At 46.3% G+C, this 27,622-nt stretch overlaps 3 protein-coding genes across 18 annotated transcripts in view; 2 read left to right on the forward strand and 1 right to left on the reverse strand.

Moving 5' to 3' along the window:
• The first annotated feature begins 578 nt into the window (after window positions 1–578).
• Window positions 579–4,686, forward strand: IER3IP1 (immediate early response 3 interacting protein 1). The gene is made up of 3 exons (XM_064404128.1): window positions 579–761; window positions 2,256–2,357; window positions 3,190–4,686. The coding sequence occupies exons 1-3, from the start codon at window positions 671–673 to the stop codon at window positions 3,243–3,245; spliced, it is 249 nt and encodes an 82-aa protein (XP_064260198.1). The 5' UTR covers window positions 579–670; the 3' UTR covers window positions 3,246–4,686.
• Window positions 4,687–6,618: 1,932 nt separating this feature from the next.
• On the forward strand, window positions 6,619–19,543 carry HDHD2 (haloacid dehalogenase like hydrolase domain containing 2). Its single transcript, XM_064404127.1, has 7 exons — window positions 6,619–6,738; window positions 8,446–8,581; window positions 10,673–10,881; window positions 13,077–13,161; window positions 16,344–16,560; window positions 17,277–17,340; window positions 18,430–19,543. Exons 2-7 carry the CDS (start codon window positions 8,481–8,483, stop codon window positions 18,531–18,533), a joined length of 780 nt encoding a protein of 259 aa, XP_064260197.1. The 5' UTR covers window positions 6,619–6,738; window positions 8,446–8,480; the 3' UTR covers window positions 18,534–19,543.
• A 1,834-nt stretch (window positions 19,544–21,377) lies between these two features.
• KATNAL2 (katanin catalytic subunit A1 like 2) overlaps window positions 21,378–27,622 on the reverse strand; it is a 28,874-nt gene continuing 22,629 nt past the window's right edge. For 14 of the 16 annotated variants that reach the window (XM_064404119.1, XM_064404112.1, XM_064404111.1 and 11 more), the window contains one exon: window positions 25,920–26,703. In XM_064404119.1, the coding sequence (XP_064260189.1) occupies window positions 26,482–26,703 (222 nt within the window). In that variant the 3' untranslated portion in view covers window positions 25,920–26,481. Of the gene's footprint in view, window positions 21,787–22,114; window positions 22,218–23,192; window positions 23,356–23,420; window positions 23,847–25,919; window positions 26,704–27,622 lie in introns of those variants that run through there. The other 2 variants (XM_064404118.1, XM_064404126.1) reach the window with 2 other exon arrangements.

Here is a 27,622-nt window from a genome sequence, read left to right on the forward strand (position 1 = left end):
TGGGGGACCCACGGACTCGAGGGCTCCACGGGGCTCCAAAGGACCCATGGCCGTGAGGGATCCACGGATCCAATGGGCCCAAGGGGCTCCACGGGACCCGCGGGGCTCCGAGAGATCCACGGAGTCGAGGGATCCACAGGCATCCAGGTGATCCATTGACCTGAGGGATCCATAGATCCGACGGACCCGAGTGGCTCCAGGGAATCCCGGGGGCACCGAGGGACCCAGGGGGCTCTGCCGGGTCCAGGGGCCGGAGGGGTCCGCAGGGCTCCCGGGATCCCCGAGGCGCTCCGCCGGGCTCGGGGTCCCGAGGGATCCGCGCGGAACCCGCAGGCGGCCGCGGCTGCCGGCAGCGAGGCCACGCCCCCTCCCGGCCACGCCCCTCGGGGGCGGGAACAGCGCGGCGGGGAGGCCACGCCCTAACAAAACCACGCCCCCCATTGGGCAGGGCGCTGCGAGCCACGCCCCATGTGTGTCCCGCCCCGTGACGCCACGCCCCCTCCCTGCGCTGCCGCGGAGAGGCCACGCCCGTCAAGGCCACGCCCCAGCGCCTGGGTGAGGCCACGCCCATCCGGCCGCGGCCGTGAGGCGAGGCCCCGCCCCCCGCCCGCCACGTCTCGCTCGGCGCCGCCGCCGCTCCCGGTGCCGCTCCCGGTGCCGCTGCCGGGCCATGGCCTTCACGCTCTACTCGCTGCTGCAGGCCTCCCTCCTCATCGTCAATGCCGTGGCCGTGCTGCACGAGGAGCGCTTTCTCCGCCACGGTGAGCTGCGAGGGCCGCCCGGCCTGTGGTGGGGGGGGGGGTGGCCGCGGCCCCCGCCGCCGCTCCCTGCCGGTGGGGGTTTGGGAATCGGGGTGCGTTTGGGCTTTGGGAATGAATTCCCGGCCGCTTTCCTTGTACCTTTGTCTCTCTTTTTTTTTTTCCTTTTTTTTTTCTTTTATTTTTTTTTTCCCTGTAATTGTCCTTTTTTCCTGTTCATTTTTAACTGTTTCACCGCCCTCGGTGCCGCGCCTCGGAGCGTTTGGTGTCGTGTAAAGGTTTCGTTTTTCTTGTTGTGCCTGGTTCTTGATGAGATGGCGACTCTCGGTCCGTGGGGTTCCCAGGGCTGGGCATCCTTGCCCTTCAAAAGAAGCCAAAGCCCTGCAAAACAGAGAAAATGCACCGACAAAGATCTGCAAGGCCCTGGGGTAAAAAAAAAAAAAAAAAAAAAGGCCAACGATCCACGGTTCCTAGTTCACTGGTGTGGAGAATCCTGACTTCTCCACGTCAGGCTGAGCCAGGATTTTTGGCAGGAGTGCAGAGGGGCATCCCTTCCTCCCGGCTGGATTTGTGTCAAGGGATCTGCTCAGCTGGGGTTTGGGCTTTTCTTTTGCCCTCCTGACGAGCAGCTGGAATTATGAAAGGGAGACGTGGGAGCTGGTGGGATGGGTGAAGCCACTTGTCAGCCTCTTGAGACTTGGGAATGCAGCTCCAGGCTCATCCCAGTGGGAAGCAGCAGCTGGCAGGGCTGGTGAGAGAGAGGACTCGCCCACCACCCTCACTTTGGTGCCAGGGAGAACAAAAATCACTCAAAAGTGGCCTTTGGAGAAGGAAACTTGGGCAGTGGAGCTTGGTGTGGTGAGAGCTGCTCCTCCCCAGAATGGTAAGGGCTGTGACCAGCAGGTCTTGGAAGTCCCTGGACACATCCCTGGTCCCATCATGCTGTGTCTGGGCATCATAAAACTTCAGGACATCTGCTACACTCAGAAAAGTTCCCAATTTTTCCCCCTCAGAAGTTCTAGCTTTTTTTTTTACAGCAGTTGCAAAAATCATCACCCCAGTTTTGGAATTTGTGCTGGCTGTTTTTCTCTGCTGTGGCCCCTTTCTCAGTGCTGAAGCATCATCGCTTCACGCCCAGCACTTATTTTCTGTTTTGCTTCCAGTACTACGAACAGGTTGCAGTTGGTTTAGGGTTTATTTTGACAGCTGTTTTTATTTTTTAAGGCCAGATGAACTCACCTGTTAGTCTGGGCACACAGGGAACAGTGGTGTATTAAAAAGGTGAGGGGTTTTCTTTAGAGAAACATCTCCTAACGTGAGGTTTAACAGCTTTCAGCCACTGTGTTAAAATATGCTCGTGAAATAAGGCTGATTGGGCTGTCTCTCTGTGTTAGTGTAAGCTACATTCAGGATAGATTGCTCGTTAAAATTGCAGCATTTGTTGTGTGGTTTTGGGGTTTTTTTCCTAAAGCGTGTGTCTGTTTTTATGTGACCCAGTTGGCTGGGGAAGCGATCAAGGGATTGGAGGATTTGGAGAGGAACCAGGAATTAAAGCACAGCTGACAAACCTCATTCGATCGATACGAACCGTTATGAGAGGTAAGGGCACAATATTTACCATTTTTATTGTGATTATGTTGATTGTTGTTATTATTATTACAATCTGTAGTGTCTTGTTGCTGCACTAATCTTTACTTCCTCCAGGCCTGGACTCCGTGAGAGGGTGCAGGCCTCACTAAAGTGCCCTAATTCTGGTAAAAGTGCAGAAACATTCCCTGGCTCTGGCTTGTGTTTCTCCTGCTGAGCTTTTGCCTTCCCTTGGAGTTTGGCAGCTGGGAGGAAGTTTGGTGATCAACCAAAGTGTGCAGTTAGTGTCAGTCACTTTGTCTGAATCCATCTTTGTGGGAAGTACCTGTGAGGGAAATGTAATTCCAGGGTTTCTGAAAGGCAAGCCAGAAGATGGGGAGAAAATACACTTAATTTGTAAGTTACTGACACTTCTTCCTTATGAAGGACACCAAAAATTCATTTTGTAGATGATGGTAGAGGGAGTAACAAATCTTAGCCTGTCTTGCCTACCACTGAGTAAAGCCCAAAACATTTATTCTAACGCACAGTAAAGCCAAGGATATAAGCTGAATTTTAGATAGTTTACTTTCATTTGGAGAAAGAGTTATTTGTGTTGAAGTGAAAACAGAACTAAAGGCTCTGGGTTAAAGTTAAAACAGAAAAATATCTCTGCTGTTGCTTTCTACCAATGTCTTTCAGCCTGGCTCCTTCCACTGCTTCCAACTTTACACAGGAAAATGAAACTATTTCTAAAATTTTGACTGGTTCTGCTCCTTCTCCCAAGGTTATATGAAGTTCTGTCATTTTGCGATGTGAAAAGCAAAGTTTTCACTATTAAGTTCTCTTTTTTCCCCCTCTGCAGTGCCATTAATAGCCCTGAACTCCATCACGATTGTTCTCCTCCTGCTGTTCGGCTGAAGACACCCCTAGAAACCCTCTGGACATCCAAAGAAGCCAGTTGCTGACCACCACTGCTCTGAATTCCCTGGGATCCAGCACGGTTTAGCTGTCAATCTGACATTCAACTTAAAATAATAAAAGACACTGTTTCTATTTATCCCATTTCCTAATGTTCCCTTGCAGTTTCATTAAGCAGGATCACGGGATCAATGCAACAACGCTGCAAACACGTTGGACTGTGACCAGTTCTGTTGCTGCCTGTTCGTAGTGCTGATTAATTTACTAGAGTAAATGTCATAGGATGTTGCAGTGACTGGCAATGGGATGCAGCTTTTAAATGCTTTGTTACTCAGGGATGAATTTCCTTCAGTACGCTCTCCAATTCGTTTTTAAATTGAGGAAGACAACAACGTGTTTGTTTTCATTTCAGTTGCTACCATGGAACTGTTTAAGAGAATATGAATTAGGCTGTGAAAGGGTGTCATAAAGAATACTTGTTGTAAAGGTTTCAAGTCCAGCTGTGATACGGAGGGAGATAAAATCAGCTGGGTAAAGTCCTGATGCAGGTTAACATTGAAAGCTGAATTTTCCTGCTTTGATTGGGGATTTTTGTCTTCAAATCAGTATTTCATACTGATGGTAAAGTCAGTAGAAAATGGGTGCAGTTGCAGTGCAAAATTTAAAAAAAAAATCAAAAATTAAGAAAAAAAAAGCTGTACCTAAAGCTGGGTAACTCTGTGTTAACTTTGGGGATATTAGTGATTAGTATTTGTTACTTTTCTGTCAAGAATTGTTATTATACTTTTTAAAATATGTATTAAACTTCTGCGTGGTGATCACTGTGGTCGAAGTGGGGATCCGTTTGTATTCTGAGCTTCCTGGGAAACGTGGGAGGGGAATACCGTGGGAGGTGAATACTCTGCGCTTTCTTTGGGAAAAACCCGCAAATTTGGAGCCTCTTGTGTTACTGCTCCTTCCCCCACCTCCATCATCATCATCATCATCATCATAATTTGTTATATTAACAGCTTTGACAGTGCAGCTGCGCGCGTGACTCGGCAGTTCTGCGGAACAGAGTGCTCCTGATTGCTTTCCTACCAGTCCAGTCTCAGTTCGACTGCTGAGTTAGGTCTGGGTTGGAAAAGGTGATTCTCATGTATCTTTATAGAGAAGTTAGAACTCTTTGTCTGTTCCTCTGCTAAATGTTTGACTTTAAAGAGGGGAGGCCAAGGGAAACGTGGAAGTTTCATTATTTTAAAGCAGCTTAGTCAATCATCTTTTCTCCCGACGTCTTGATGACTAAAGCATATGCTGTTGTATATGAAGAACAATGTTAAACGTGTAAATGCATTTAATGATCTTCAATCACAGGTTTTTGCAGAGTACATCCAGGAGGAGAGGTTTATGTTGTTTCCTTCTTTCTTGTGATTTTTGTAAATAAATCCTGAATTTCCAAGCACTCTCTTTCCCAACTCTCTCTCTCTCTGTGTGTGTGCAGTGGGGATATCTCAAAACTCTGCTCCATCCCGTTCCAGAAATGTGTAACTTTTCCCTCATCCCTGTGGCACAGGGCAGTATCTGCTGTGGAGCTGTATTTTGGTTTCTGCAGCAAACCCAGCCAGATGTGGCAACGCTGTCGTGAGGCAGAACAGGATCTGCAGGATCCTTTGGTTTAAAAACCCGTGGATCTGTTAGAAGTAATTTTTCCCTGTGATGATGTTTGTGTCGGTCAGAGGTGACGAGGGTACAGCCTGGCTCAGCTGTTCTCACGGGTCTGTCTTTGGTGGAGACGGGGCAATGTGCCTGTGGAACATTTTGTATCCCTGTGAAATTTCATTGGAAAGAAAAGCGGCAGGATGTTTCCGTGGCTGTGGCACCGGGAGCGAGCGCTGAGCGGCCTGAGGCACAGCGAGGCCCTAACTCCATTTCTGCATCAAAACTTAATTTGTCCTTGCTGAAAAAGGCCAGCACTAAAGATTGCAAGCAGCAGCTTGGCAATAAAATGTGTGAAAAGTAATGTTCTCCTTGCTGTGCTTCCAGAGGGGCTGCAGGCACGCGGGCAGGGAGAAGGAGCAGCGGGAATCCCGCGCTGGAGGCAAAACTGGGACAAGCTTCACCTGAGAGAGGAAAAATCGGGATTCAAAGTGGGGCAGCAGCCGAGGATCAGGTGTGCAGGGACAGCCAGGGAATAACCACGCTGCTGCTGTCCCTGGAGTGGCTTCCAGCAGCTCTGGAGCAGCTCTGCGGCTGAAACTGCAGAAAACAAGGAACGTGCAAAATAAAGTTATTACACGTCTGCACACCTCAGTAAGTTGGTAAAACCATATATAAAATGCATGCGTTTGTAGATCAAAATTCATGTTACAAAAATATATAAACACATGTAAATGTAGAATTATAAATATAGGTTTTAAAATACATTAATATATAGATACAATAATTGGATCATAATATAATAATATGTATTATGTTGTATTATAACTATGGACATATTATGGATGTAATTTAAAACATTAAATTGTAGTTATATAATGGGAATAATTTCTTCTTAACAGACAAGATATAGATATGTATTTATATATAAATACATACTAGTTACCGCGGATATATTATGGGTATAATATATCCATATATGGATATGATAACATTTTGTATATAACGTTTATATATATATAAATATCATAATATCGATATATGAATACACTATTATGTATAATATCCATACAGGGCACAATATATCCACAATATAGAGATTATTGATATATTATTGATAAATATTTATGGATATCCGTAGTGTATGGCTACATATAAACATGGCCATATAGGATATAAGGGATATAATTTACATGATTTATGATCATACCGCAAAGGGTATGATCACACATTGTATCTATAGGATAAAGCAGCTGTAACAGGTGTAACAAGGGGGATACAAAGGACAGAACGGGTGTAATTTGTGTAATTTATATCATTTATAACCATACCCGCGTCCCGGCGCGCCCCGCGCCATCAGGGCCCTGCGGGCTGCCCCCGCGCTGCCTGTCGCGGCTGCCGGACGAGGACCGGCGGCAGCCCCGCTGCGGGCGGAGATCGGTGTTTATTTATGACAATAGTCATAATAATGAACATTCTGTTCATTTTCTGCCGCGCTGGCGGCGGGCGGGCCCGGGCGGGCGCCAGGACCCCGCGGGCGGCCGCAAAACCCCCGTCTGGCGGGGATGGTACCGCCCCTTCCCGCCAGACCACAACGGGCACACGGGCTGGCCCATTCCCTACCGGGGGAGTCCCGACCGCGGCGAGCTCCCCTTTCCCTGACGCGGACGGTCCCGTCCGCCCGTTCGCGGCCGAAGGCGGCGGACGCGCCCACGCGGAGGAGAGGGGGGAGCAGCGGCATCCTTCCACCGACCTATATCTGTATAGAATATATCCCTCTTTCCCTTAGGTTGTGTCTTGTGTTCCTCGTGTCCTTGTCCCAGAGACCGGGGCTGGGGTGTCCCTTTGTCCTGACAAGGTGAGTTTTCGTTGGGTTGTGATTATAAAAACTGAGGTTCTGGAGGCCTTTTAGGACTTCTTGGCAGTCCATGAGCTTTTTCCTTAAAATCAGGCTGTGCTGGAAACTGGCTCTGCAGATAACTTCCGCATTTCCTGAATAAATGCACTGTGAACAGCAGAACCGATGGAAATGTAGGGTAACAATAAAATAGTAACAGCAAAATAAAAGCAGTAACAGAGGTAATAGTTGTAATAATAATAAAATATCAATTTCCATTGAAATTTATGAAGGTTCTTTAGGAGTTGTGTTTTCAGCTGTGTATCATTAACATTTAACTTTGGCTTTCGTATCAACAGACATACAGTAAGGGAAGCATTTTTATTTATTTTCGTATTGCAGAGAACCAGCAGGAATAACGGTAGTGGAATATCAAAGTTTCATGTTGTGTGTGTGTGTGGTGTACCTGAGACCCCAGGCCCACATGACCATTTATAAAACTGTCTGCAAAGTTACTAGGGCAGGGTGCAGTCATGGTGTTGACTACGCTGTGTGCTTTTTTAAAAATGCTACATGCTGTCTGTAACCAAACCAGCTGAATACAAAATTGTGGTCACTCGTAGGGTTGGCAGATCCCAGAGTGGTTTGGGTAGAAGGGACCTTAAAGCCCCTCCAGCTCCACCCTTGTCACAGGCAGGGACGCCTTCCACTGTCCCAGGCTGCTCCCAGCCCTGTCCAGCCTGGCCTTGGACACTGCCAAGGATGCAGGGGCAGCCACAGCTGCTCTGGGCACCCTGGGCCAGGGCCTGCCCACCCTCCCAGCCACCAATTCCTGCCCAACATCCCAAAATCTGTGCCTGCCCTCTGGGACAGGGACACATGTGATATTGGGAAGGATATATGGGATTTTCCCTGTGCCCTGCCCCTCCATCACTTGGAAATTGTCCCTCAGGTACTGAAATGCCAAAATCAGATCACCCCCAAGCCTCTCGTCTATAATCACAAATCCCCCAGCCTTTTCAGATGGTTCTTGTCTAATGAACAGGAGAAAACTGTGCTGTATTGGACATTTTCTGAGAAGCAGCTCCTCAGACTCATTCACAGAGCAAAATGCAGCGCTTGCAGCCCATGTGAGGGGAAGTGTTTGTTTCTGGAGACAGATCTTTAGCTGGGGGACTCAAACATCACCCCTCTATTCATCCTCTGGTGCCTTACCCTTCAAATCATGGCTTTGATTTTGGGCTGAGTACGTGGAACCAGAAAACCTCTCCCTTTTGCATGGAATGACCCTTTGAATGGGTCAGGAAGTTCTCAGGGCTCAGGTCATTCCAGGCTAAAAATCTGCAAAAATCCTGACTGAGCCCCCTCAGGGTGGCTGTGGTGTGGTCTGCATAACTCTTACAAAAATGAAACCAACAGCTTCCACTTTGGCAGAGCGTTCTGAGCTTTACAGCCAAAATGCAGCTTTAGAGACACAGCTGTAGAGTACTGTGTCTTTATTTTCACTGTCGATGTCGGCAGGACTTGCTGAAATATTCTTGCTGAGGCCTTGGGCCTGCAGTCGCAGGCCTCATGGCCCTCTCTCCCCCCAGCACCCTTGAGTCCTTCAGAGAACTTTATTTTGTTTTGATGCACTTAAAGAGCAGTCAGCACCTGATTTCCACAGAGTCTTTGTGAGGGAAACACCCCCCCAATCAATTATGTGGGTTTTTTTTTTTAAATCCTCAGGAATCCCGGGGTGCCTCGGCCTGTCCCCGGGCGCGATGGCGGCGCGGCGCGCGCTGAAGGCCGTGCTGGTGGATCTCAATGGCACCCTCCACGTCGAGGACTCGGCCGTGCCCGGCGCCCAGGAGGCCCTCAAAAGGCAAGTTTTGCCTCTTTTTTGGGTTTGCTCTGGGAGGTTGTGTCAGTGGTGTTTGCACAAAGGGGTGGGTGAGTGGAGCGAGCGCGCGGCCGAATCCTTTGCGCTGTGTTTGTGCCAGGAGAGCTCAGCAAAGGGTGGAGAGAGATACTGGTGTCACCTGGGCCCCTGCTGCTTTCCTCAGCAGCTCTTCCCATGTTTTCTAAGCCTTTTCTAGACATAAAACCACCAATATTCAAGGTGTCTCCACTGATTCACAGGTGAGACAGCCACAGCCGAAGTTGAGTTTGGGTGAATTACCCCAAAATCAGTTCAGCTGAGCTGTTCCTCGGTGCTTTAATCATCTGTCAAATATTTTAGACCTGTGCTGAGATAAAGTGGGATAATAGAAAAGCTTGGTCTGGGGAGCAAGGCAACCTCTGCAGAGTTTTCACTTCATTCAGACAACACTTTTCTCGGTTATTACTGTTTTTAAAGTTTCTTTCTGCTAGGTAGGCAACCTCATTTTTTTTTTCTTTTGTGGGAATTTCAATGCATTAATAAACAAGACAGTCAGATTAACTCTTTCTCTTGTGGTTGAAGGGTGTCTAAAGACACTGAGGCACAGCAAAGTGATTTATTCAAACCAAATCAGTGGTGAAATAGGACACATAATCCCAGGAATATTTGTGGTGTTTTCCTGGAGAAGACATCTTGCAATGGTTGAGGAAAAATCCCAGAGCGATAGCTGATATTGTGGTGAACGAAGGGGGACACTTTAGGATTCTGAGGCACTAAGGATTAATCAGGATATGGGAACAGAACTGAACTCTCTACTGGAGCTGAATGGGCTGCTAAGGGTTTTATAAAGCTGGAGTGTAGCTCAGAGGAAAAGTTCACAGAGGGATGAGGAAGCTGCATTTCCCACAGGTGTGCTGTGGAAATGATTATGTCCTTAAGATGTAAAATTGCAAGGAAGTAAAAACTGCTGAAACGCTGGGTACTCATTGATTGCCCTTTCACTCACTGCAGGGAGAAACGAGAGTCAATGTTCCTGAAATTCCATATAATATATATGTGCTGCCACAGCTATGGAGGGCAGGTGGCAGAGAACAGCCAGGCCTTTGGCTCAGAGGTTTGAAAAAAATTGTTATCCCACTCTCTTTTCTGCCAGTCCACATCCCTGTCCTTCCCAAAGAGAAGCTGGAGGGAATGGCATGCAGCTAGCTCAGGGAACAAATGGAGAGATGCCTGTTTTAGGGTTGCTGTGTTCACAGTTCCCTATTGAGGTCCAGAGGGAAAAATCAAATTAATTTTTATTTTATTATCAACCAGGGGACTTTTTTAACCAGCTCATACCTGTGAATGGTCAGTGTAAAACAAGAGATAGAAGGAAGTGTCAGGTGGACGCAAGTCTCCAACTTTATTCTGATGTTCTCCACACAATCCTGATGCCTGTGTTTGTTCCTATAGCAACAGAGAAAGTGATGGTGGGGGAATAATTAAAGGGAATGCTGTTGAAACTGTCACTTAAAATTATTTGATTGTTTGGTAGCATTTACTGTCAGCACAGGGCAATAACATGGTTTTATGTGATGCTGGTGTTCCTCAGGAAAGGGGAAAATGGTTGCAGAAGCTGACATAAAACCACCACCAAGGTAACACAGGCTCCTGGAGCCTCCTGAACGAGCCACAGCTGCTGGGAAATTCACCCAGCAGTTGAATTCAATATTAATTCAGCAACAAACTTCTTTTGTTTTGCTTATTTTGACCAAGAAGTGGGACTGGCTTATTTATTGTGCGGTTTGAATAAAAAGGCTTTTTGAGTTAGTGATCATGGACGTGCTGGCTGCTGCTGTGAAGAGGGAGTTGCAATCACTGTTTTCCTCAGGAATTTTTGTGGTAGAGGGGGAGAGGAGGGGAGGATGCCTTGCCTTGGTCTGGGGGGTGTAATTCTTGCTGTCTGTTCCGCGTCACAGAAGTTTTTTGTGTGGCACCAGTCTCCCGTGTGCTCTTTTCATCTGCAGCCTTTGGGGCTGCTTTTGGCCCCAGAGAGAAGCAGAGGGGTGAGAACAGGAGGAGCCTGTGCCCAGCCTGCCCCTGTGTCCCCCCCAGGCTGCGCAGTGCCCCAGTGACCGTCCGGTTTGTGACCAACACCACCAAGGAGAGCAAGAGGGACCTGCTGGAGAGGCTGACGGGGCTGGGCTTCGACATCGCCGAGCACGAGATCTTCACCTCCCTGACAGCAGCCAGGAACCTCCTGGAGCAGCAGCAGGTGCGGCCCCTGCTCCTGGTGGACGACAAGGCCCTGCCTGACTTCACAGGTGAGGCGCTCAGGAAGCAGCTAATTAATGAACAGCAGTTAATGAACAGCTAAGGAGACGCTGTGCCCTGAAATGTGGAATTCTGAAGGGTCATAAAAGTCCTTTCTTCATTTTAAATCAAACACCGAACAGCCTGAAGTTGTATCTTCTTGAGGAGCAGTGGAAATGGCAGCCAAGGCCTTCAAACAGTTAGTAATTCAGGTAAAACTCAATGCTTTCCATTCATTTCCAGTGTAAAATATGAAGTAATAGTTATCACCATGTGCTTTATTGGACCTATCAGTGCTCATTTTTTTTTTATAGCAAAGATGTGTCAATTTGTGCAATACCTGACTTCCAGCAGAGGTTTTACTCATAAAGAACTGAAAAAACAGTGTGTGGGCACGCACAGCAGGCTGTTTCTCTGTTAATAGATTATTATTAAATGCAAAATCTCCAGGCAATTATTGCTTATCTTATATTGAACATTTAGGTTTCACCCCATGTACTTGTATACCTTCACTGGTGACAGAAGGTTCATCACCTTGAGTCCTCTAAACAGTCATCCCTAAAGACTTGGTTAAAAGCTGCTTTGCTGTCAGATGTTTCCATTTCCCTCCCTCAGCAGTCAGGGGAGCAGAAAATGATGTGTTCTCACTTGGACATCAAGAGTAGCAAAGACACCCACATTTTTAACATACTCACATTTGAAAACTGTACACTCAATATTTTTAATTCAAAGTCAAGGCAGCAGAAGTATGGATGGCTTGCCTTGCCCTTGCCTTACAAACTGAAATCTTTGGCTGTGTAATTTAAGTAGGTTCTAATCTTGCCAGGATCTAAGAATTCCTAAATTTTGGTGCCATAGTCTGGTCAGAAATCTTCAGAGAGGTCAATGTTCAGGAGAAAAGCCTCTGTGAGAGCAGGGAAACCTGGTAATCTGTTCTACCTAACAGCATATCCACAGAAATGTGCCCCCAGCAATATTCAGCAATATTTGTGCCCCCAGGAAGGCTTCCCTGGGTGAGAAACAGCAGAAGCAGCAGCTCTTTCACTGACAGCATTTAAATCAGCTCAGTCTCCATGGTTTTGGGATCTTTCCATCAGTTTTTCAGGAGCTGATGCTAATTTTATAAAAGATGGCAGAGACAGAGGTAACATGGGGCCACGTTGGTGCATCATCTATATTGCTGGGGTCTGGAGTGGGTTGTTTGATTTGTTTTTGCTACAAGGGCTTTGGCTCACATTTCCTCAGTGCTGCTTTTGGAACATGTAAGTACAGTGGAGAGTGCTTTAAATTCCAGTTAATGGCTGCTGTTGAGCTGTTCTTGGCTAATCTCTCTGTTGAAGTTGGTCACAGGCAGATGAAGGAATCCTGTCCTGGTTTAAGGACTCAGATGCTTCAGGGTGATGTCATGAATCCACCGTGGCACCTCTGAGTGGATGTTGTGCTGGCTGAGCACCTGAGGGACATGCAGCAGGAGGCCTCAGCCAGCAGAGCCAGCCAGGAGCTCTGGTTGTCCTGCTGAAGGTGCAGAGGGTGTGTTTGAAGGTGGAACAAAATCCTCAGCTGACAACACGCCATTAGTAACCCCTCCTGCTGGTGCTGCTCTGCTTCCACTGCTGGTTCTGTCCTGGGGTGGGACTGCAGTGGAGTTGTTCCCCAGGGCAGTAATCCACTTTGGAAAAAGACCTTCCAGAAAAGCCCAAATTTATCTAGGGTAACAACTTTTGGGCACTGCTGCAGTACCGTCTTTATTGTCAGAATCAGACTGATGCATAGAACAAGAGTCAGTGGAATTTCCTGTGGCTAGAGGGAATAGAAAAACTGGATGGGATTCACTTGAATTCCTGCTTTACTGTCTTACAAAGCACATAAATGTATGTAGAGAGGGACTCCCATATGGCAAGCAGTCATTCAATTAAAAGAGGGATTTTTGTATCCTGCTGCATTTCACTGGGAGCAGCGGCAGAATCATCCCACAGCTGCTGGGATGGCAGATCCTAGAGGATGGACTGGCCAGATCCTAGAGGATGGAACAGTCTGGACAGACCAGCACCTTTTCCACAGGTGCTTTCTTCATCTATAAAAGACATAAAAGCAGTTTTTGTGCTATGACTGTGTAGGAAAATGCTTATTTTTGCCTTAAAGTGATTAAATGCACTTTGCTGACTGTGGGCTGCTAAGTGTGAATTAAATCCTGTCTCTTTCCTAGGGATTGGCACGGATAACCCCAATGCTGTGGTGGTGGGACTGGCTCCTGAGCACTTCCACTACGAGATGATGAACAGAGCCTTTCGGTAAGGCAGCCCCTGGCAGGGGCTGGAGTGGCAGCTCTCTTGTGCTGGGCTCTTCTCTTTCTGGGAAGAAAAGGGTGGTGGGAATGTCACACATTATACAGCTTGTGAGGGAGCTACTAATCTTGTGGGATTTGGGTTCTCCACCGGGAACTTCAGGCAGTCCAGACCTCATTTTTACAGCTTTCAGTCTAAATAAACTGCAGTCACAGCTGTCACTGAGGGGAAAAGTTAGCAATTCATCAAGGGGAAATACACAAAACTAGGGATGTGGGGAAGATTTACAGAATTATTTGGGTCGGAAAAGACCCCCATTCCACTGAGCCCAACCTGTGACCAATCCCCACTGTGTCACCAGCCCAGAGCATTGAGTGCCACGTCCAGGTCTTCCTTCCTTGGACACCTCCAGGGATGGGGACTCCAACACCTCCCTGGGCATCTCCTTCCAATGACTGACCAGCCTTTCCATGAAATTCCTCCTCATGTCCAACCTGTACCTGCCCTGGCACGGCCTGAGGCTGTTTTCTCTAAGAGGAGAGGCAGATTCTGTGTTCAAAGCCCAGCCTGCAGAGCCTGTGTGGTATAGGGAAAGAAATCCAGTATTTAGGGCAGATCATTCCTCTACCTACCTAATGCAGGATATCCTGCAGTATCTTCTGAAGGATCTTCTGTTCAGGAGTGGCCAGCACAGCCTGTTGGGCCAGGTGGACTGTGGAGCTGATCTGGAGTGTTTTATTTTTAATGCTGTTTGTGCCTCTAGGCTGAGGGGTAAGTCAGATACTCTCCATTTGTGACCATCCATGAGCCAGGCTGCCCCAGTGTGTGCAGAGCCATGTGTCCTTCACACTGGTTCTGGCTTGACTCCACACTCTGTATTTTAACTTGAAAAGCCTTCAGCTTTCACACCCTGGATGTGAGCCTGTAGCTGAGCACAGCCCTGCTGATGTGTGTGATGAGCCTTTTCGGCTCACAGAGTGGTGGCTACCACAGTTCTGCACCTTGAAATTCGGTGAAAACCCTGATACCAAACACCTTAACCTGTCTATAACCATAAAGTAGAAGAGGGAGTATCAGTTACTGCCCACCAGTGTCTTAGGGAGGTCTCTTGGAGTGGGAGGCCAATGCTGTCCTCATATTCTGCCAATTCTGGGTTACATCAACACATGTTGACCCAAACTGACCCTGTCTGCCTTGTTAGTGAGCCTTGCCAAATGGCAAGGCCAATGCCAAAGGCATTGATTTTGGAATTTTACTTTGGGTCATGAGTGGACTCTTAATTTCACAACCACCTGAACTTAACCTATTGAGTATCCCAGTGCTTACATAATTTTATTGATCGTAATTTCTGTCCTAAATACATTAACTGTTGAATAATATCCATCTTTTCCTCTGGGCTGAAGACCAAGACACTGAAAAAAAGCCAGGATGGGTTCTGTCTGGCCTGTAACACCTCACTGATTTGTTCTGGGTGTTTTCCCCCATTCTCTATGGGGAATAAACTTTTGCTGGGGTCAGTTCTGTTTGGCCTGATGGAAACACTGGCCACTGGCACATTCTCTTCTTGTCGAGCCTTGTCCTATTCCTTCTCCTTTAGTGCTCAGATGATTAAGTCACTTGGGATTTGCATTGAAAATGGAATTGCATTGGGATTGCAGAACTCTGAGGTGGATCTGATTAAGTGCAGATATCCAAGCGCAGGTTCCTCTGTCTGTGCTGATGATCTGGGCTCTGGAGGGATAAGGGAGGCACTTCAGGGCATTTTTTTACCTAATAGTGCTTAAAATAGGACAGTTGAACTGTGCCCTAGGAGTGCCTTTTCCTCTGCACCAACTGTGAGGAGCCCAGGCTGACTAATTATGTAGTAGGCAACTATTCCATTGACACCCAACATTAACTTAGGTAAATCTAACCCAACATGAGTCCCAAAACGAGATACACAGAGTCTGGCCGTTCTCCAGGCACCACTTGAAATTACTGAGACTAAATTTCTCTTCCTGTATAAGTGGGATTTTGATGCCACGTTTGAAAGAATTCTCTCAGGTGAGATCTCTCCTGCAAACTGCTGAACATAGTGGTTGTGGTGATGCTGTCAAATTAAATTTTCTGTATCCTAGAGGCATCCTCCCACCATGAACATGTCTGGCTGCTCACAAAAACACAACCCAGCTCTCTTCTTGTTCAGCTTGCTTTGGAATGCATTGATTCAATAGGAGTGTTTTGTGATAATTAAGTGAAATGAAATATCATTTATGCCCTGCTCAGAGCTTCCAGACTGCTCTGCAGACATCCTCCAAGGAGAATCCAGCTCACCTCAGCCAGCCTCCTACAACAGGGGCAAAGCAAGACTTTGTTTTCTTAAAGGCTTTTGTTTTGTTTTGTTTTGCAAATCAGGGGTTAAGAGGAAAATTAATCCTCCTTTCTGCCCTGAGAGTAACAGCCAGTGTTTTACACTGTTGTGATAAAGATTGGAGTGACCTGCATTACCTGGAGAAAGAGTAACATCAAAGGGAAAATGTTTGGCAGTCCCGATGGCAGTTCAGTGTTTGTTGCACTGAAACCTGGGAGAGGAGGACTGCAATCACATTGCTGTGCTTGGTGCACCAGGAGCATTCCTGTAGTTCCAGGAGCATTCCTGCAGCTTCCCTTTGCTGCAGGACAGGGGGAGGCAGTGTCTGCTGTAAGGAAAATCTGCAGGACACATAACAGAAATGTGAGAGCCAAAGATGAGTTGCAGGTTCTGTTGCAGGCCTGCTCAAACTCCCAGGGTTAACAGGGAATTGCAGAGGGACGTGAATGCCTCAAATGGCTTTGACTTTTTTTTTTTATGTAACTTATTACTGTAATTCCTTCAATGCTAGAATGTAAAGGTCAAACGATTCATTCTATACTTAAAGGAAATTTTTCCCTGTGAGGGTGGGAGAGCCTTGCACAGGGTGCCCAGAGCAGCTGTGGCTTTCCCTGGATCCCTGAAAGTGTCCAAGTCCAGGTTGGACAGGGCTTGGAGCAACCTGGAATAGTGGAAGGTGTCCCTGTCCGTGGCAGGGGGTGGAACTGGATGAGGTTGAAGGTCCCTTCCAACCCAAACCATTGTGGGATTGTGTGAAAGCCACTTGAGGCCTTCAGTTTTAAATATAGCACCTTTAGTATAATTGTTGTATTCTCTTCTTCATTCATTCATTCTTTAGGTTGATTCTGGATGGGGCGCCTCTCATAGCGATCCACAAAGCCCGGTATTTCAAGAAGAAGGATGGCCTTTGCCTGGGACCTGGGCCTTTTGTGACAGGGCTGGAGTATGCAACAGACACCAAAGCCACCGTGGTGGGGAAGCCAGAGAAGACCTTCTTCCTGGAGGCTCTGCGGGGCACTGACTGTGCCCCCGAGGAGGCTGTCATGATTGGAGATGTACGTGGGCACAAACCCCTGCAGTGCTGCCCTCCAGGGTGGGCAGGGCCTGAGGGGGGCTCCAGAGGCTGGAACTGTCATTTCCAGAGAGAAAACGGAGCTGGAGAAGGACCCAGGAGCGGCTGAGGGAGTGGAAAGGGGCTCAGCCTGGAGAAAAGGAGGCTCAGGGGGGACCTTGTGGCTCTGCACAGCTCCTGCCAGGAGGGGACAGCCGGGGGGTTTGGGCTCTGCTCCCAGGGAACAGGGACAGGAGGAGAGGGAACGGCCTCAGGCTGGGCCGGGGGAAGTTTAGATGGGATATTAGAGAAAAATTCTCTGTGAAATAGGACTTTGAGCACTGGCACGCTGCCTAGGGCATTGGTGGAGTCCCCATTCCTGGAGGGGTTTAAAAGCTGTGTGGGTGTGTGGGACATGGGTCAGTGGTGGCATGTGCAGTGCTGGGGGAATGGTTGGACTCAATGGTCTTAGAGGGGCTTTCCAACCTAAACAATTCCATGAAAGTTCACAGGATTTAGTTTGTTTGGGGTTTTCTCTCTTACTTCAGTCACTATTTTATCAGGCAGACATCACATAGAAAACCACTCCTGTGACAGTGTGACCGATGGGATAGCTGAAAGATCTGACTCTGTGTTGCTGCTTTTAAGTGATGTGCAAAGCAGAAAAGATTATGGAAATGTCTGTGCCCACTAACCCACTGCTCTCCTGCTGTGTCCCAGGACTGCAGGGATGATGTTGGTGGTGCCCAGCAGGCAGGCATGCGTGGGATTTTGGTAAGGACGGGTAAGTACTCAATGGATTGGTCATTTCAGGAGACAGTGGTGCCTCCAGTGATCTCACCCTGTGCCCAGAAGTGAAGGGACTCTGAGCTCTGGGGCCAGCCCTCACCTTCCACATCCCTGCCTGTGACAGCAGGGCTGGAGCACAGCACAGACCCCCAGCTGATGGCTGGGTGACCAAATCATAGATGGGGACAGCTGCTCTTGCAGTGTGAATTTTGCTCTGACTCAAAAATCCAGAGCAGTAATCACAGAACAGAGGGGACTGTTACTGTCATGCCTTAGATTGCCAAAATCAGTCACAGCAATGTAGCCTCTGATTATGCAGGAGCTCTGGTGACATTCCTCAACAATTACACAGGCCGTTATAAATGTAATTTTGCTTTGTATGGAAGTGGAACCTGGAGGGATTGACAGGTATTGTTTGTGCTGTTTATGGACCCACAGACTGGGAAAGGTCTCTTTGAGGTGGCAGCTGCTCATGCCACACAGTGTGATATATTGAAAATGAAGAGAAGTCATCCTTGCTTTTCTTCAGAAGAGTCTTCAGAGAGGCAGTCTTCATCAGGAACTGTAGTGATAGAACAGGGAGTGTTGGGTTCAAAATGAAAGACATGAAATTTAGGTTAGAGATTTTAGGAAGAAATCCTTCCCTGTGAGGGTGGTGAAGCCTTGGCACAGGTTTCCCAGAGAAGCTGCCCATAGATCCCTGGCAGTGCCCAAGGCCAGGCTGGATGGGGCTTGGAGCACCCTGGGACAGTGGAAGGTGTCCCTGCCCATGGCAGGGGGTGGCCCTGGATGTGATTTAAGGTCTCTTGCAACTCAAACCATTCTGGGATTCTATGATTATTATTAAGAACCTACAACGTGCACATTTGCCAGTACAGCAGTGCAATTAATGCTAATTTTGATCCTGAGCTGCCCCTGGAGGAATCTCCAGTAGGACTCAGCATTTGTTTAGGGAAGCATTGTGGGATGTTTTTTGGGCATTTTCCTGGTTGATACTGCTATGACAAGGCTGTAATTTTCAAGGGTAAAAATAAATGTACTCAGAGGAGTTGGGTAAAGGCATCTTTGTGTTAATCTGTTACAGGTAAATACCGTCCAGCAGATGAAGACAAAATCAGCCCGGCTCCCTACTTAACCTGTGAGAATTTCCCAGAGGCAGTGGAACATATCCTGAAGCAGATGTTGTGAGAAAGGGAACAGGTAGCTTGAAGAAACATCTGTTTCACACCATTTCCTTAATTCTTGCTTCAAAAATTAAGGTCCCAAGACCAGTGCATGAGTGGCATCAATCAGAAACCACCCTGGGCTGTGAGGGGCAGGGGATCCATGTGGGCCCAGCAGAGGCACACACACAGGGCAGTGTTTTCTTATTTTCACTTTTCAAAGACTACCTGATGAAAAGTGCTGTCTGGAAAGCATCACCTTCTGCAGAATAAGCTAAACTGAAAACATCACTGAAAACACTCAAGTAAATAAAGCTCAAACAGAGCCTTAGAGCCTCAGTGGCCTGTAGTGATTTCACTGATGTCTCTGCTCTGCTCTTAGAGATTACACTCGTTTAGAAGTGACTCTTAAATGAAAATATCACCATTGCTTAATAATAACTACTGTGGCTGTATTTCATTAAAGCAGATCCTGTTGCTTGCTTTTCAAATTTTACATAAAATTAAAAACTGTCAGCATTTTACAGATGTTTTAATTAGATCCTGTTATTAAAAAGAATGATACAGAAACAAAACTCTGGTATTAAATGCCTTAGAGACTGTGACTTTTTAAAATTAGGTTTCAGCAGGGTCCTATTAATGCTACAGTTGCAAAATTTCACTTTTGTTGGGGATTTTTTTGTTTCTTTTTAATGTTATGGAAAAAATCCTTCACAAGCCATGGGGACAGATTCCAGTTTTTACAGTTGGTTAGCAGAGCTGTAAAATGAAATTTAATTCTGTAGCGTGCAATGCTTTTCCTATGCACTACATCCCCCAACATGAACCAACTTTGTAATGATGGTAAATAGCTTTTCTGGTCCATTTGCAAACTGCAATAATCAAAGTCCTTTACAGTTGTTTTACAGTGCTCCTGTGTGTTAAATTATTAGATTGTAATTATGCATTACTGGAGTGTTAACCTTATTGAAAATACAGTTTTGTGTTAATGAGCCATGCTTGTTCTTGTTAAACAAAACCATGGTGATGAATGAATTCCTCACGTGTGACAGTGTCTCTCTGCAGCCTCCCTTGGTGGGTGGTTAGAACGTTCAGATTTAGACTCTGCCAGGAACAGAATGGGTGGATGGAGGAGACTTTGCAGTGGAAACACAAGAAGAAATCACAGAATCTCAGAATTAGGCTGGAAAAGTTATCTAAGATCACCGAGTCCAGCCATTCCCCAGCACAGCCAAGGCCACCACTGACCCATGTCCCCAAGTGCCACATCCACACAGCTTTTAAATCCCTCCAGGGATGGAGACTGCACCACTGTGCTGGGCAGCTGTGCCAGGGCTGGACAGTCTTTCCCAGGAAGAAATAATTCCAAATATCCAACCTGAACCTTCCCTGGTGCAACGCGAGGTTGTTTCCTCTCATCATGACACTTTCTGCCTGGGAGAAGAGACCTCTGAGGAACAGAAGCCATCTTTAGTTAGTGTCTGTGGGCCCTTGCACTGCCAGCTTCAGTTTTTGTGCAGTTTTGCACAAATTCACACATCTGGGTTTTGTGCTAGCCATTCTGAACCTGTTAGTTTCTGCTTGGAAGGATGGCTGTGAAGGAGGTGTGTGGCTGGGGTCACAATCAGGTGCAGGAGGTGGGAGATGTACCAGCAAAATCCTGTGAAGATATCTTCCTTGGAGACTTCTAATAATGTGTGACTGATGCAGGAATAAAAGGGACTGTCAGTGCCTCAGAGGTCCTGGAATGTGCTGGAAGGTATGCACAACCCTGGTGCTTGGAATGCAGACACACACCAGCCCAAGGAAGACAGAGGGACAACTGCATGGAGGGGAAGTGTCTTGCTGAGCAAGGAGGAGTGTGAAAGAGGGCAGTGATAGGACCTGGAGCCTGAAAAAATGACAGAAAATGAAAAAAGGTTGGAATTTCTGATGGGAAGAGTGCAGGACACGTGGCAGTGCTGCTGCTCACCTGGCCACGTGTGTGAGCAGGACAGTCCAGCGTGGGGGACATTGGGCACAGCCCTGCAGAGCTCACTGCAGCACCCACGGGCAGGGCAGGCTGGCACAGCTGGGGAAGGGCCTGGAGCATCTCTGTGCCCAGGACAGGCTGAGGGAGCTGGGGCTGCTCAGGGCAGTGAGAGGGCCCTCAGCCCTGGCTGTCCCTGGCTGTCCCTGGCTGTCCCTGTGTGCAGGGAGGGGCAGAGCAGGGCCCAGGCTCTGCTCCAGCAATGGCACCAGAGCCAGGGCAGGGACTGAGCCAGCAATTCCCCTGCACAGGAGACACAACTTCTGCCCTGGGCAGAGGCAGAGAGGTGTAGAGTCTCCCTCACCAGGGATATTCCCGAGCCCTCTGGACACACTGCTGTGTCCTGTGCTCTGGGATGGCCCTGCTGGAGCAGGTCCCCTCCAACCTGACCCATCCTGGGGTTCTGCAGTTCTGCTTTATGGCTGGCTGCAAACCAGCATTGGGTAGCCACCAATACAGTTTCTAGTTAATTATCCTAAATTTGCTGATTTTCTGCAGTTTTTCTCTAATTCCTTGCTTTTTTTCATTTTGGTAATACCCCAAACCAACAGTACAATAATAACGCACTTTAATGCTTTGAACTCAACTAAAAATAGCAACAAACTAGTCAAATTTACATGCCCTCTAAGGTCCTGAATTTCACTGAAAACTCCTATTTTGTATTTCATTAAGAAGGGTGCAGGTGTCTTTTGGGAAAGCTACACTGACTGTAGCTTTCTATGGAGTGTCAGAAATGGAGAATTAGATTAACTGTCTATCTGCTTTCAAACCTTGCTCCAGTTCTAAACAAAATCTGTCATGAATAAAGACTGAGAATCAATCAATCAATCAATCAATCAATCAATCAATCAATCAATCTTTTAAGTCTTTATGCATAAAATTAAGGCTGGAGGTTTTGTTGCACAGGATTGTGCCATCACATTAACTCCAAGAACTTTTTTGAATAAAGAATAACCACCACCCCTTCACCCACCCTTCCATTTTGAAAGTAAAGATTTCCCTCTGACAGTTGTCACTGCATTTTGTTCCTTGAAACAACAGCAGTTCCTTCCCCAACACCATTTGATCCTTTGGATGGTAAATGGCTTGGAGGTTTTTGATTTTTCCTGTCAGACAGACTCAAATTCCCTCTGCCAAGCCGTGTACTTCTGGCTCAGATTCTTTGCTGATGGCTTGGTGTGGGCGATCACGTCCAGGAAATCCGCAGTCGTGATTGTGTCCAGCTGGATCATGTGCAAGTTACTGTTACCTAAAGACAAGAGAATGGAATAACTCCTGTTTCTATTACCAAAAGACACTCTTTTGTGTCTATGCCTAGTCCAACACTTAATGTAGGAAAACAGACTAAATGCAGTGAGATAAATTAAAAATTGCATTTATGCTGTGAGCACAGATAATGATGGCTTTAAAAGAAGCCCTGATTTTTAGAAATTTAACAGGGTTTGGAGCTGTAGTTTTTAAAACTTTCCCAGGCAGATATCAGAGCTCCACCTGCTGGAGTTAGAATGTTCATTCCAAGAGTTACAGCAGGAAATCAGCATTTCCCAGGCCAGATTCTCTGCTCAGAGCTGAAGTACCTGGCTGATGATTTTCAAGAGCGTCGAAAATTTTCCTCACTGGTCTCATGGCTGCCTCCTTGCACACGAGTTTTATGTCTGAGCCAGAGTATCCGTTTGTTTCCTGTGAGGGGATCAGAATGATACATTGCAGTTCACAAATCAGACATAAATGGAATTTGCAGGCATATATATTGTATATGTATTTATACAAATATTTGTGAAGTCTACTCCTGTCTGAAATACACGTTTATATAAACACAGAACACACACAAATTTTATTTTTTTTTGCACTGTCCCCTCAAAATTATGTAGCTTGTTATTCTTTGAATGCCTACAATACCTCATAGGATTAAGGAACATACTTGGCATTTTCTTACTAAATGCTAGTTTTCTGTAGGTGAAATAAAACCCACCTTTCTGAGTCCATCCTCAGCTTCCAGTTAATAAAATAAATGTATTTCCTTATGAACACAGAACTGAGCAATACTGTCTCTGTAAACAGATGTAAGAATCTCAGCTGGGTAAAGTAAAATATTTAAGGGCTGGGACCTTGAGCAACCTGGGCTAATTGAAGGCACTCCTGCTTACGGCTGGAGGTTGGAACAAGATTATCTTTGAAGTCCCTTGCAACCCAAACCATTCTAGGATTCTGTTTCCAAAGAATCCAGGATGTGACAAAGGGCTACATGAAGGAAGCTGGGGTGTCTAGTGAATCTCTTCACTGCAAAATGCAGCAGTGGAGCTGTGACAAACCCTCCCTACACAATTAACTGTTCATCACCCTGATGAATTGGAGGTACTCCCAGCTTGGTGAGAGCAGTGATAAAACCTGCTGTTGCTGGATGTCTCCCTGTATTTAAGGCTGAAAAGCTGGCCCAGCAGAGAGGACCAGCACACACCATTTTGCAGGCAGCGCTGCGTGCAGCCGGCGATTTCCATTTGTGTTTGTGTCCCGTGCTCGGCCCCACGTCCCACCAGTGCCCCTCTGGCTGCAGCCTCGGGTGAACTGCGGTGGTGCCCAGCTCCTGTGTGGCAGTGGCAGCACGGAGGTGCTGTCCCAGCCCTGGTCACCAGCAGCAGCTGCAGCCCTGCCCACCTGGCTCAGCTTCACGTAGTCCAGGTCCGTCCGCAGCTGCACGCCGCCGCTGTTGCTCAGAGGGGGCAGCCAGTGCTGGATCATCACCCGCCGCGCCTCCTCGCTCGGCAGGTCCACCAGGATCCTCTTCTCCAGCCGCCGCAGCATGGCAGAGTCCAGCTCCCTGCAAGCACAGGAGCACAGGGAGCATCTCAGTGTGGAGAAGTGGCTTGGACAGCAGGGAGCTGGACAGCAAAGTCCAGCTCCCTGCAAGCACAGGAGCACAGGGAGCATCTCAGTATGGAGACGGGGCTTGGACAGCAAGATCCCTGCCTGTAGCCATCCCAGAAGTAAAAAAAGGGGTTAATTATCCAGTGTATTCCTATTCTAATTCCTATCTGCTAATTGTGACAGCGATGCAAACAGTGACAATCACAAGTTGCAGTTTCCATCCTTCGCCCTGGTACTCATCTGCAGCATGTCTCATCAGCAACCACCTCTCCCTTTCCCCCTCTGCTGTTAAGGAGTCACTGCAAATTGCCTGTCTGGGGCACTCTCAGGACTAATTAATTGCTACTTAGTAAGGGATGCTCCGTAGGTATAAAATCCAGACTGAAGGTCTTGGATGTGAGGCCGTGTATTATGGCAGAACAGGACACCAAACTGAGACTCCTCCTGCAATACAAATTATAAATAATTGTTTACATTATTTATATTTTGTTCTGTTTTTATTTATATTTTTATTATTATAAATAAACTGCCACAAAGGACATTATCCTTATTAAAAATATGTGCAGGGTGACCATGCTGGATAAATGTGTCAGTGAGCCAAAAACTCTAATTCTGTCAACATCAACACTGGGTTGTGTTGATCACAACCCTGATCAACAGGGTTGTGATGTTTTGTCTTAAAAAAAAAAATAAGAAAAAGGTCCTGTACCAATCTTTCTCTACTGGCCCAATTCAGTCACAGACTCCTTATTCCAGTTTAAAATATTATAATTAACAATATAATTTATAATTGATTATAAAATTAAAATATTCCTGCCAAGAAAATCTCATCCAGGGGAAACCCACTTCAAAGTTTCTTGTGCAGGCAGAACAGAAGCCCTAAGCCTCATTTCCACCTGTGCTGGCTGAGCACGAGGAACCAGCTGTTGGAGGGTTGTACCTGCAACTTGGGGCTCCAGGTACACTTAAATAAACCTGCCCCCATCCTCAATTCCCTGGCTGAATTTTTTTTTTTCCAGCAAAGTCAACATTAAAGCAAAAAATAGAGTTTCTTGTTTCTTTCTAAAAGGAAACTCCCTTTCAGTTCACAGGGAGTTCAAAGCCAGATCAAGATGGATTTGTAGCCCAACACCAGAGCTGATTTCTGTCACCTTTGGTGACTTGTCCTTATTTTTTTTTTAAATATCAAGTATTTCTATGACATAGCACATGGTAAAAAAATTCAAAAATGGGCTCCCAAATCCCCACACAGGGGCCTGCCAAACCTTAGCATGCCTGGCTGTCAGCTCTGCAGGAACACAAGTGTCCCTCTCCCCACAATGTTTTGGTTTGGGAGACCTTGTTCCACATGCACTGATCCAAACAATTAACACAAAAATCATAAAATCAGCAGCCCACAGGACAATAGGAATTCACTCAGATCCACCCTTGTGCTTGTAAGCAAGGCCTCAGAAGTAAATACCAGAATTGGTAAATCAACACTGTTGCTACATTGATATTGTCATTATTGCTATATTGATATTTTTATGCTGTACAGTGTTCAGTGCAATGCCTCTGACAGAGGGTCCCACCTAGCACAGACAAAGAACCATGTTAGTCTCCTTTCATCTTCCAAATGTATTTTTCAGCTCAACTTCTTAAAATTGCCTTGCTTGGCTGGAAATAATTACTTTTTGCTGTTAGTTACCCACATTAACATTATCTGTGTAAAGAGGGCAAAAGATTTCAGGGTTTCAGAGGTGCCCACAAAGGTACTCTAAAAAGCCTTTGCAGGTAAAGGACAACCACAGCCAGCCTGCAAATCCTCCAAATGACATTTTCCATCACTCCCTTCTGCTTCAGGCCCCCCAAGAACACAGCTTCATGAGCCCCCTTAGCCATGTTCTGTAAATAAGCCTCCAACAGAAATCTCTCTGCTGTGCCCAGAGGAGCTCTGCTCTGTGGCTGTCCCATCCCCAAAGTGTTCAAACACGGGGTGCTTCAACAGCCTGGCCCAGTGGAAGGTGTCCCTGCCCGTGGCAGGAGAGTGGAACTCCATGTGCTCTAAAGTGCCTGCCAACCCAAACCACTCTGTGATTCTGTGATCCTGTTTATCCAGAAGGTTACTCTGACCTGCTGGCTGAAGAGGGAAAGAAAGAAACAATGTTTTTGTTATCTCGAGTGTTTAGGTTGTTGCTGAATTGTTTTGTCAGTGATCAAATGCAAGGTTAAGTGACATTAACCAGAGCAGAACACAAAGCTCTGAGCCAACCTAAATAGTCTCTGAAACAACAGCCAGTGGAAGTACTGAGAGATGCTCATGAAAATATAAACAAAGCTCTACAGATCCATAAGATGGATGACTTTTTTGCAATTAACATTAGGAGGCATCACAGATTCACAAAATGGCTTGGGTTGGAAGGTAGGAAGGTATTGCTGTGCACCACAGCTTCACCCATCCTGAGGGTAAGGGTGAGAAGAAAAGAGCACTGCAATGAAAACTGAATTAAATGTGCTGATACACTAGGAAACATTCACTACATGATTAAGGTTCTCTTTATTCCTTCACTAACAAGGCCTTTATTTTATTTAATTACATCCAATCATTTCAACAAGCAATGTGTTAATAGAAACACCTTGCAGATGAGCAGGAGAAAGCAGGGCTGGGCAGCAAGAACAGGCTGAAGAGGGGGATCAATAACTGCAGTGCAGCTTAGGACAGTGTAAAGAGCTTTGTTTAGGCTTCTTTTCATTCTTCTAAAAGCAGCTTGGTACTAATTTTTTTTCCCCTGATCAATAAATATCTATGTTAAACAAATCTCTTGAAATCCAGCTTAACAACAAATGTTTGCAAGGGCACAGGGCAGTGCTGTGAAGCCACAGCTTAGGTAGCAGTAGGTCTTTTAAAATTTTGTTGTGAAATATTCCTGTGGAGATCAAGTCTAGGTCTGACAGCAGGGCTAAATGTCACCTAGTACTCATAAAAATAATCTGTAAATATATAGTTGGGATCCTAAAAGAGGTTTAAAACCTGCTGACCTCTCTGGAGGCAGATAATCCCAAATTCCTCAAGGCTGGAGAACCCCAGTGATGTGAAAGCTCAGGCTTTCACCAGGCTTTCCACCCGTCTCAAACACCTTTCTAAACATTTGCCCAGCCTCTTCTTAAAGCATTTTCTCTGTGGTAGGAACATTTCCACCAGACAAGAGAGAAAGTCCAAAAGGAAGTTCCATACTCTCAGGTATAAAAGATTAAAAAGTGAACACCCCAGCTGCCACTCTTGTTCCAACACAGACTGACTGCTTTCCTTCAGGGCAGGTCCCTGAAAACAAAAAATCTTTTTGTTTTGTCTCAACCTTCAAGAAAGGCTGTAGTTTTGGATGTTTCAAGGAAGCAATTTTGCAGAAATTAGAACTTCAGTATTATAGAATGATCAAAAATCATATATGTAAAATACTTTGTATTTTAAACAACTTCCCAGAAAGCTTATTGATTGTGTAAGGCTGATATAGGGTAACAAAACACGTGGAAAAATCTCTCTGCATGGATAATTATCTCACAGGATAATTTAGGAGACCACAGGTTTAATGCACTGCTCAGAGCTTCTTCTAAAAGGGCCACAATGCTGCAATAATGTAAACATTTACAGTGCATTACTAACAGAGAGACAAATGTATTAATACTGTATTAATTATCTTTGAAACTTAACTGTCCACACAGAGAGCAGTTATTTTTTCCAGCATTTTCTTACACAACTGGAACACAATTAAATCTAATTCAGCTCAGTTCCTTTTGTACAGATACTGTAACAAAATGGGGTGGATTTTGCACTGATTTAAATTCATGAGTTTGTCCAAGACATAAATCCCTGAAACCAACACACAGACTTTGCTATCATGGCTATTAAAAAAAGTCCATTGTGGCTCTGTACTCACACTTTTGGGCCAGGGTAGGGACCAGCCTAACTTAGTACAGCTAACTTCTGTGCAAATTTTGTGTTCACACAGCCATTCTTTCATTTAAAGAGCCTGAAAACCCTGGACAAGACAAGCTAGGCTTACCTACCACATGGGACTGATTGAAAATATTACCTTTGAGCCTCAATTCTCAGGCAAAAACTCCACTTCTGTTGTTTAATTCTATCTGCCTGTTCCCTGGCAAAAAGGAGATCAGCTGACAAGAGAAAGAAAATACTACCACAGACTTTCTGAGAAAACATTTGATGATATGCACAACCAAAA

The sequence above is a fragment of the Passer domesticus genome, chromosome Z (assembly GCF_036417665.1).
Source record: "Passer domesticus isolate bPasDom1 chromosome Z, bPasDom1.hap1, whole genome shotgun sequence".
Classification (NCBI taxonomy): domain Eukaryota; kingdom Metazoa; phylum Chordata; class Aves; order Passeriformes; family Passeridae; genus Passer; species Passer domesticus.